Below are 11,107 nucleotides of genomic sequence, written 5' to 3'. Positions count from 1 at the left end.
AGTCACTCACGACTTTTCTAATAGCTGTTGAATGGTTAAATAGGCCCATAAACTTTCAATGAAATTTCCATATATGTATTTCTGATGTTCAAAAACTTGTGCTTTCTCTTTGACATTAGCACTTTCTTTCAGGGTCAAATTGCTTCCATGCTGAAAAACGGGGAAAGGGATCAGGGTGAGTTATTGATATAATACCCAATCAACTTCCAGTCTGCAAAACATATTTGAAAGGACAGGCCCTTTCAATTTACTACCTTCAAGGAAGAAAAGATTATACACATTAAAATTAAAGCACTCAAATGAAATGGTGAATTGCATGTTCAAAGTATTGAATTCATTGGCCACATTTGCACAGAGTGAAGGCAAAATCTGGTTTAACCTGCAAATGATTCTAACTTGTTGCAGCAGCTACAGTCCTTTCATTCATGGTTTGCTTTAAGATTTCTTTATCATGCAATATGTAACGCATCAGGTTCACCTATGTTTTTTGTACACATGCATAGATACACTCCATTTTGTATTTTTAAAACATTTTGAAGGTAACACACTGTTACTTCTTTTCAGAACCTAGTTTGGAAACATAACTCAGTATTTCATCTATGAAACAGAACTCTTGTACTTTTTTAACGAGGAGTAATTGCATGGTACTTACCGCCTGAGCTTTTACTTCCAAGGAAAAAGTATCAATTTCATTGTCAAGTTTTCCAGCCACTACAATTTCAGAACCGTCATAGAGCAACTTAAAGTTATTCTCAGTGACATCCTCTACAGCATTGCCAATGTAATTTATATTAATCTCCTTCAGGATGGGAATAGCCACTTCACTATAAAAGTCCTTAAATAAAGGAAGATAGAACCACCAGGAAATCATTGCATATTCCAGTCAGGAAAATTAAGATTATTTTTAGCATGCTACTGATGTATGTCAAAAGATACTGACATGTTTTGGACATGGGTTCTTACCTGGAGCTGAAGGGCTGCATCTGAGTCCTCATATATACGTCGAGCCAATCCTGAATTGTCTAAGGCCAACTTCTCCAGAAAACTATAGCTTACATCAAATCCAAAGCCAAGGCAGTAGAGGAAATACTTTCCTTGATTGGCTTGCTTTATGTTTTTGTATATTAGTTTAGGGATTGTTACACCTGTTATATGTATAAACAAGCACAAATATCTGCGTTACTTTTGTTTTAAATTATTTATTGTATTTGCTAATTTTTCTACTTTATCAGCATTAGCTGTCTTGGGTGCCATTTTCTGCTGAAAAGACAGGATGTGAACATGGTATGTGCATACACAGTAGATACCTCATGAAGTAGCTTGGTCAGATGTATCACTGAACCAAAATAAAGGATTAAGAGTGAATAATGGGCATGTGAAAATAATAACAGAAGCAATAGAATATGACTGCGCTACAGATTTACAAAGTGTTATTATTACAAAAACAATACGAAGAATGGATTATTACTGTGGATCAGAGAAGCTGATGCAATTTCTGAAATATTTAAATGATCAACAGATTGGATTTCAGAGCTAAGAGACATACAGTATGCTTTTCTTAGGCTGATCCTCATTGTAAGGTTGATGATAGGGTTTGTTTTCCAATATACTGGGAAAGATTTATATACATTATCAATAGCGAATTATTATTTTTTTCTTTCTTTTCACCAACCTCAATCCTGTGACATTCATATTAACAACACACTCACTCACCAACCTTCACACAAACATACTGCACATAGATATGGAGCTGAATGAATAAAACCACTGGAAAAGAAGTTAGAAGAAATATTTGAGGATATTTGAAATTGTGAAGTTCAATAAGTGAGATAAAACTGAGGGAGAAAATAATGCTGTTTTAAATAAACTACTTTTTTTTAAAAAAAATGATGTTATTGTTCAAAAGTACATACTAAAATAAATAAAATGCAAAGAACAGAAATAAGAACTGGGTAGCTTTTTTGTTCCTAACTTACCAACAGTGGGGTCACCATCTGTCAGCAAAATGATCATCGAAATGCTTTTTTCTGGCAATGACTCCTCACGGGTGGCTTGATCCAGAGAATTAATGGCTGTCAAAAGAGCTTCATTAATATTCGTTCCTGCAATAGGAAGAATTGTAACAATGAATATGCTAGTAGTGATGGGATTGTTCTAAAAAACATAGAGAGGAAATTTCAAGACATTTGAAGAAATCTATTTAATCAGATGCAATTTTAAGTCTCATTGCTGATGAAATAAATACAGGTAAATAAAGGCACTTTGACACTATTTCTACTATCCAGCCATTCAAAAGCAAAATTTTCCAGAATACCACCTTCAATTACAATTGAACCAGCCAATCTGTGCATTCCTGAGAAAAGATTGGTGATGTCTTAATTTTGTGAAGTTGATCGTTCATAAAGGCAACACCTACACTACGGTTTTGTTTCCCAGCAGAAATCAAACTGACCCCTACTTTTTGCCTTTTGGAAATTTATAATAATAGTAATAGTATTAATAATAATAGTAGTAGTAGTAGTAGTAATAATAATAATATAGTTGGAAGGGACCTTGGAGGTCATCTAGTCCAACCCCCTGCTCAGACAGGAAACCCTATACAATTTCAGACAAATGGCTGTCCAGTATCTTTTTCCAGTGCTCCAGTGTTGGAGCATTCACCACTTCTGGAGGCAGGTTGTTCCACTGGTTAATTGTTCTAACTGTCAGGAAATTTCTCCTTAGTTCTAGGTTGCTTCTCTCCTTGATTAGTTTCCATCCGTTGCTTCTTGTCCTGCCTTCAGGTGCTTTGGAGAATATCTTGACTCCCTCTTCTTTGGGGCAGCCCCTGAGATATTGGAACATTGTTATCATGTCACCCCTCATCCTTCTCTTTGTTAAACTAGACATACCTAATTCCAGCAGCCGTTCCTTATATGCTTTAGCCTCCAGTCCCCTAATCATCTTTGTTGCTCTTCTCTGTACTCTTTCTAGAGTCTCAACATCTTTTTTTACATTGCGGTGACCAAAACTGGATGCAGTATTCCAAGTGTGGCCTTACCAAGGCATTGTAAAGTGGTATTAATACTTCACGTGATCTTGATTCTATCCCTCTGTTAATGCACCCTAGCACTGTGTTGTTTTTTTTGGCAGCTGCAGCACACTGCTGGCTCATATTTAATTGATTGTCCACTAGGACTCCAAGATCCCTCTCACAGTTACTACTATTGAGCAAGGTACCACTTATACTATACCTGTACATTTGGTTTTTCTTGCTTAAATATAGACCCTTACTTTTTTCACCATTGAATTTCATTTTGTTAGATAGTTCCCAGTGTTCACATCTGTCCAGATCCTCCTGTATCTTAAGCCTATTTTCTGGAGTGTTGGCTATTCCTGCCAGCTTGGTGTTGTCTGCAAATTTGATGAGTTCCCCATCTATCCCCTCATCCAAATCATTGATGAAGATGTTGAAGAGTACTGGGCCTAAAACAGAGCCTTGGGGTGCCCCACTTCATACTTCCCTCCATGTAGATGTGGTTTCATTGAGGACTACACGTTGAATGTGATTGGTCAGCCAGTTATGAAATCCATCTGGTGATGTTGCTGTCTAATTACCTGGAGATAAGCCTCATTGCACACAGTGTGTTTGCCCCTGTCACATCCCCTCGTCCAAATTGTTGATGAAGATGTTGAAGAGTATTGGGACCAGAACAGAGCCCTGGGGCACCCCACTACACACTTTTCTCTTAACTCACAGATTGTAGCTCTTCCCAGCAACCTCTGGGCAGTTTAAATGCAATGGTTCATAATAATAGCTTCAGCTGCAAAAAAAACTAACTTTGTTGATCTCTCCGAAAAAATCAAAGTAAAATCAAATATAGGGAGGAATGAATTTTACTATTAGTAGTAGTAGTAGTAGTAGTATAGATTTTATGTGGAGTTCCTGATGCTCTCTAAGCTTCTAAAAAAAATCTCTGAGCTGAAATTTTTATTCAGACATAGACAGACAGACAGACAGACAGACAGATAATAGACAGACACATAGATAAATATCAACTCAAGACAGCAAATATAGCAATAACGCTTAGTCTTAGATACCATCCCATAATGCTTTACAGCATTCTCTGAGGTGTTTACAATGTCAGCATATTGCCCCCAATAATCTGGATCCTCATTTTAGCAACTTTGGAAGGATTGAACTCCCAACTGTGGACTGAGTTAGCCAGCAATACTGTATTCTAACCACTGCGCCACCTGGACTCCTAATATACCTAATATACCTACCTCCTGTTTTTCCCAAAGCAACAATCCTCATTTTTATTAATGTAATCTAAAATACTTTGAACAATGTTGAATATAAGAAGGAAGAAATAATAATTTGATTTTTTTAACAAAAATATGTCAAGTAATTATATGAAAAACTGGAATCAAGATATTTTGGTATCAGTTCCAGTTAACTCCTGATTAAACTAGTATTGTAAAGATGGACAAAGTTTCTTAGTCCTCATACTGACCTCCACCAGCCTGAATAGTTTGAACATACTGTTTAGCTGATTCCACATTCTCCTCGCTGGCTTGCAACAAAGTGGGTTTCCAGTATGAACTATGCCAATTAAAGACAATTAAATTAAAATAGTCTTTAGGATCCAGATCTTCCAAAATCTTTCCCAATGCTTCTTTAGTCTATAACAAAGAGTAAAACAACACACTGTTAAATTCTGTAGCCTAAAGCTACCACTTTGACAACTATTATAATAAATGAAAATATATATAACCTTTGACCTGTGGACACAGAAACTTCATTTTCCTTTAATGTAAGTTAAAAAACAAAGGAAGATATATTTCATCATTCCAATGCCTGCCTTTGATAAAACAAAGGCAGTTGTTAATGGCTTGCAAATAAGATGGAATATTTAACCAATTTCAAAGGGTAATTATTTCCATAGCTCATTCTAAAGCTTTTAGACAGTTGCTCAATTATTTGCTCTCAAGATTTATATTTCACTTTTCCTCTTAAATCTCAAGTCATCTTATGACAACAGCCCTGTGAGGTGGGTTAGTTAACAGAAAACGACTGACCCAAAATGACAGGTACAGAGAAAGGACAAGCTAATGTGTACCTTGATAATAATAATTCACCCAAAAGTAATGATATATGCAAAACCAACAAGGAAATAAATCTGAATATTACAAAGAATAAAAGAAGGGCTGTTTATTTTGAATCATCATTGCTCTTTTTTGATTCACAGCTATAAAAGAGAGAGGAGGCTGAGAATACCTGAAGCTGGCTTGTTGAAATAAGATAATTTTCATTGGAATTAAACCTGGAATACAACAAAAACTATCAGTAGACTCAAGAAAATGCTCTGTTTTGGGAGAAATTACCTGCTGAATTTTATTGCCACTCATAGATCCACTTTGATCTATAACAAAGATGATATTTTTGGGAAATACTGCCATTTCCCTGGGTGCAAAATAATGGACAAAATAACCATTCACGATCTGAAATGAACAAAACATGTCATTTTAACATGTTACAGATATATATTTTGATGTACTGGAAGATAAAGAAACCAAAATTAGCTCTATGGGATATTGGGTAAAAAAAATACTTTTATGTATTTATTTATTTAATTTATATTCTGCCCATCTCACCAACTGGGTGACTCTGAAAATACAGTTTGGTTGAAGAAATACATTTCTATAAGGTTCAACTCTCCCAAGCACACAGTAGCTTACTGTATTAAAAACACTGATGTCTGAAACCAACTTTTTAGCTAAATACATCTGCTTTAATAAAATATAAATGTGAATGTATTCCTAACTATAGGTGCATAAATTCAGTTCAATAAAATACATATCCTGAATGGAAATAACCTTCTGTACTTTTATTGATAGGCAGTAAAAATATTTTGACTATATCTGTTCCAACTGTGGTTCAGTTTCTCCCACACATACACACATTTCCCACAGGGAACAGACCAACACAAAGTGTGTGCTGTTTCTCATAGGATACGTTCCCTGCTATGCAGTTACACTGCTGTCCCCTGGCAGTTCCCCAGCCTGAAATTTGCTGACCTGATCATTGATCCCTGTCCTACAGTGACTGCTTTTGTGCCATGTTCCTGTCAATCACCAGTTTTTCCTCCAGCTAATGGGTGGCAAAGCTTAACAGATTTTCTGTTTGAAGCTTTCTCTGGGCAGTATGAAGTAAAACAAGGGAAAACTAAATCTAATCCCAGTACAACTTAAGCCAGTCCCAATTGAGGGTCTAAGGATGAGATGAAGTACCTCATAGACCAGGGGTGTCAAACTCAATTTCATTGAGGGCCGCATCAGCATTGTGGTTTCCCTAAGGGGGCCAGGTGGGTCTGGCCATGGGGTTGCAGCTTACTGGGTGGGTGTGGATGGTGTGGGTGTGGCCTACTGGGTGGGCGTGGCCAGCTCTACATCGTTTGCATCAAGGGTGCCTGTGGGGGCCTGGGCAGGAGTGGGACAGATCTGAGGGTCTCTGGCAGTAGGGGGTGGGACCAGGGCAAGTGCCAAGGCATGGTCCACTGGAGGAGCCTCACTGTTTCTCTCAGGCCATGTGGGGGAGAGGGCTGGATGGTGGTGCGGGCTGCCCGGAGCCCTGGGCAGCAGAAGTCAAATGCCCAGCTTGGCCCTTGAGCACTCGCGGCACCAAGCCCAGCCCCACTTCCCCAAGGGGGCGCCCAGCTGCACTTACCTCCTCCTCAAAGCTGCTGCTGCTATGCTTGCTCTCCTTAGCCAGGTTTCTCATGATGGGTACAAGGGCAAAGTCAGAGGGAGGCCCACTCCCTCTACATGGGAGAAGACCTGGCTTCGTATCCAAAGCTTCCTTAGCAATAGGATGGGAGACCCCAGGATAGGCCAGGAGGAGGAGGCAAGGAGATGGTGAAAGGGCAGCAGGGCAGGACTAAGGCAGGACTTCCCTCAGACCCTCCTTCTTTCCTTCCTTCCTTCCTTCCTTCCTCCTAAGTACAGAGTGGTGGGAAAATATTTGAGATGAGGGAGGGAGAAAAACAGGCAAGAAATCCAGCTGGGGAGGTGTCACCCTTCGTGAGGTGTTGCATCCATTTGTTTCCTTGACAAGATAGGTTTCGATTCTTGCCTCAAGTTTCATTTCTCATGCAAAGCCTGCCTTAGGTTTTGATTCTTGACTTAAGTTTCATTTCCTATGAAAAGCCTGCCTTGAAGACACTTAGTTTCTGATACATAAGCAAAGAATGAATTAGTATCTCCTGGTTTCAAGTTTCCTGTTCTTTGTGTATTCCATATATGGTAATGAAGACCCATTCCCCTATTTCCTTTCTGTACACCCCCTTATGACGTTTATGTACCAATAAAAGAGGGGCACGCAGATCCTTCTGGGCTCTCGCATGTCATCTCACCTGAAGAAACATGTTGTCCGTGTGTTTCCTAACCTAAAGCGAGGTCCGTTGGTCTAGGCTGACGTACATCACCATCATCCTGCAGGAAGCAGGACCAAGGGATCCGAGCGATCCCACAGTGAGGAATGAAGAAATGCACCATCGCCAGCTTTGCAACTTGCTGCCTGCTGAAACTGGGCAGGCTGGGGGCTAGGCAGCATTGCACTTCTCATCAGATTCGCGCTGCCCAGCTCAGCCCCTCGGTGCTGTGAGGAGATCGCCTCGCTGCCTGCCAAAACCCCTCCCTCGGAGCCCACCAAGCCAAATATGTGAAGTAGGTGAGGGCCATTTGCTGGCCACTTCCAAGCAATGTCGCATTTCTTCATTTCTCACAAAGGGTGACACCTCTCCAGCATGGAGCCAAAGGGCGGGGCTGACATGGCCGGGGCTGGTTCCTTGCTGTTTCCAGATGGCCTTGTGGAGCTAAGACTGAATGCATTTCTGCATAGATGGCCACCACAAAATTGTACATTGGCTCACAGCCAGAGCCAAGGCAGCAGGGGCCATTCCCTCACTGTTTCCAGGATGGCTTTGCGGGCCACATGAAACCACTTCGTGGGCCGCATCCAGCCCCCGGGCCTTGTGTTTGACATGTCTGTCTTAGACAGATACTGGGGGAAAAAATGGGACTGGTTTGTGGTATAGGTACAAATGGGAATATAGCATAATTACTATGAATTTATGATGGAATCTGGGAGATCTGGGAAATAAACTGATATTCTCAAGAGTTGGCTTTTATTACATTTCCAGTAAGTTTTGAACAAACAAGGTTAGTTTTTGTTTATATCACTTGGGCTCACATTTCATTACTCTGAATCATTGAATTGTAATCACTGACCAAAACTGAGGATGAGGCCTTTCTAAATGACCCTTTCTCAAAGCTAAGAGTTCAGCTAAGTATACTAAAAGACACAGTGAGACAGCCACATAAACTACCATCTTCCAGTCCAGGAGCAGACAGAAAAATATGCCACACATTTCAAGAGGACAGCGAGTGCTGCCGTCCTGATCATTTCATGAGAAGAGGGATTGGTGGGTTCCCCTGGGTTTCCTTTTCTTTCCCATTGAGCGCAACCCATTGGCTTGTCATTTGGGTGATTTCTGGATAAGAGTCATGAAAGAACACTAGATCCTTCTAAAAAAACTAACTTGTCAGCTAACAGATGATGAGGGAAAGGTCTGAGGTGGGCGGCCTAGTCAAAAACAAGAGAGCTCCACCCCTGAATAGCACTGCAAGGGTATAGCAGCAAGTGGCTGTGGAACAGGCCAAATGGCACCAGGTCTTCCCATCAAGTAATAAAAGCATCTCTGTCCTTTGTTGACAGAAGCAATTGGAAACTCCTATTTGTGACAGAAGCAGCAATACACAGCTGGAAGAATGTGGCTCTCTTTCCTAGTTTAAATTACACTAAGCGTCCAGGTAATACCAGTTCCAAAGAATGCTAGTCTTGTTTTTTTTAATGTGTGTCTAACACTGTTTCAGAAGAGCATTGCATAAGGCCCTTTTTCAGTGCCTCTTGCAGCCCAGGCCAAAATGGCCATAGAGGTCAATGTCCAAAGAACAGAGGAGGAAGCAGACCTGCAATAACCTAAAATAACAGGAGTGGGATAAATCTCAATCCCTGATCTCATCAGCAAGTACATGAAGGAAGCTAGATCTTATCCATGCAAAGGATCTGTCAGCAGAAGAGGGAAAATTTTAAAACTTTAAAGCTGAAAATGACTTGGCTGCCCTAGCTCAGAGCCAAGAATAAGATGAAGGCAATACCTTGAGAACATGGCATAACTCCTCTCCCCCCACCCTATCCATTACTGCCTAATGTTTATGATACTGGAAAATTTCAGGATAGACCCTAGATAATGGCCATTGTTGGATTCACAGATGAATTAAAAACATCACGTTACCTGTATGTCACCTACGGGAACATTCCTTTTAACATCATAACGTATGATGAAATTTCCATCTAGAAGAGTCTCTTCAGACTCAGGGTTTTTCCTTTGTTGACTTAAGGTTGGTTTAAATGAAATATGAGCCTGAACATTAAAGACAAATAAAAATCATGTCAGGCAAACTATTAATACAACAGTGATTTTTTGTTATTAGAGTTTTCTAAGGAGTTTTGGGTCAAATGCAGCCATGTACCTTGGTCTCCTCCTGTGTCTTTATGAGAGCATCATTCATTTCATTGCTCAAGAAGCTGCTTTCCGTTTCTAAAAAGGCTATGCCTTGTGGCTCAAAGATGTGAGTATCAATCTAAGTATAAGCAAAAGCAAAAGATGTGATTGGGTCCTACCTTCTAAATATGAGCGGATAATGACAAATGGGCAAAACTGTTGGTGGAGTTTTTACCTGAAAGTCTTTCACCAGTTGTTTGGGCTTGACTTTGGTGATCAATTCATATTTCCCTAGCTTACGATCGAGTAGTTGCTCATAATGCAATTCAAAGTTAACTTTACCTTCTGCTTCAACATTAACTGAAACACTAAACTCTTCCAATTTTCTTCCAGCTGATCTATAAATGAGAAAAGTATAATTTAGGTATTTTGTTCCTTTCTAAATGCTTGCAAACCTACTGCTTGATAATCTTTGCTACGATCTCTGCAAATGGTCTGTAGTTTCTTAGGTCTGCTTTTCCCCCTCTTTAATAGAACAACATTGTCTCTTCTTCAGTCCTCTGGCACATTCCCTTTACCTCCAGCAATTCTCAAAGATTACAGTCAGTAGTTCTGAGATCACACCTGCAGTTTCTTTAGCACCCTGAGACTATATTCACTCACAGTAGCTAAATGTTCTGTCACCAGTTCTATTGTGTGGTGGGTTTCAGTAGGCAAGGAGTAGACCAGTATAGTTACAACTTTATTTATTGACTCAAACTAGGACTAGAGAACTGCAGGCAATAGCCTGTAATTTATAGCCTAGCCCACAGGGCCTTAACCAATCACAATACTTGAAAAAGCCCGCCCAAATATGAATGTTCAAAGTTTCCCTCCAAAACAGTTGGAGTTAACAGTCAGGATCATCTAAACATTAGTTTCATTTTAGCTTCACAAGGAGTTGGAGTTAAGTTAGTTTCACTTTAGCAGGGATTAATACAATTAATAGAATGCAAGCTAGTAACAAAGGAATGTATGTTAAAGGAGGTAAGCTTGAATTATAACGCTCCAAGAGCCGGAAGCAGACGCTTGATAACAGGACGTTTGATAACGGTATATAAGTCCCCCCCTCCTTTTACTTGCCTTTTAACCCGGACGATGTCATATGTATTTTGACGAAAGCTAGGTTGATTAGTTAAACTCTGTTTAAGTATTCTTTTGGTGATCATTATTTTAACGAATGGATATTCCCAAGAGTCGTATTTTTACTAGTATTCTTTATATATATATATATATATACATACACACACACACACACACACACACACACGTGTGTGTGTGTATGTATGTATATGTATATGTGCATGTGTGTATGTATGTATGTGTATATATATATATATATATGTTTTCTGAGGTTTTCGCGGGTGTTTGTATGTAGGTCTTTAGTTATTCGGGTTTTCTCCCGCGTAGAATTAAAAGTACCTTGGCGACGTTTCGACGAAGTCACATTCGTCATCTTCAGGCTGGTGTCTTCAGCTTCGTGCTTCTAAGAGTGGTGTGTGATCGCAGCTGTTTCTTCC

The 11,107-nt window shown here is 39.7% G+C and overlaps 1 protein-coding gene across 1 annotated transcript in view; it reads right to left on the bottom strand.

Annotated features, from left to right (window-relative positions):
• LOC107290776 (inter-alpha-trypsin inhibitor heavy chain H4-like) overlaps positions 1 to 11,107 on the bottom strand; it is a 50,273-nt gene that overhangs the window by 19,117 nt on the left and 20,049 nt on the right. The window contains exons 4-12 of the mRNA XM_015819692.2: positions 9,784 to 9,946; positions 9,577 to 9,687; positions 9,339 to 9,467; positions 5,368 to 5,484; positions 4,497 to 4,665; positions 1,977 to 2,102; positions 964 to 1,145; positions 653 to 835; positions 11 to 150 (exon numbers count right to left, since the gene is read on the bottom strand). Coding sequence (XP_015675178.2) covers positions 11 to 150; positions 653 to 835; positions 964 to 1,145; positions 1,977 to 2,102; positions 4,497 to 4,665; positions 5,368 to 5,484; positions 9,339 to 9,467; positions 9,577 to 9,687; positions 9,784 to 9,946 — 1,320 coding nt within the window. The remainder of the gene's footprint in view (positions 1 to 10; positions 151 to 652; positions 836 to 963; positions 1,146 to 1,976; positions 2,103 to 4,496; positions 4,666 to 5,367; positions 5,485 to 9,338; positions 9,468 to 9,576; positions 9,688 to 9,783; positions 9,947 to 11,107) is intronic.

This window comes from Protobothrops mucrosquamatus, unplaced genomic scaffold, assembly GCF_001527695.2.
Source record: "Protobothrops mucrosquamatus isolate PMUCROS unplaced genomic scaffold, P.Mucros_1.0 scaffold967, whole genome shotgun sequence".
Lineage (NCBI taxonomy): Eukaryota > Metazoa > Chordata > Lepidosauria > Squamata > Viperidae > Protobothrops > Protobothrops mucrosquamatus.
This window is presented reverse-complemented; position numbering and strand designations above follow the sequence as displayed.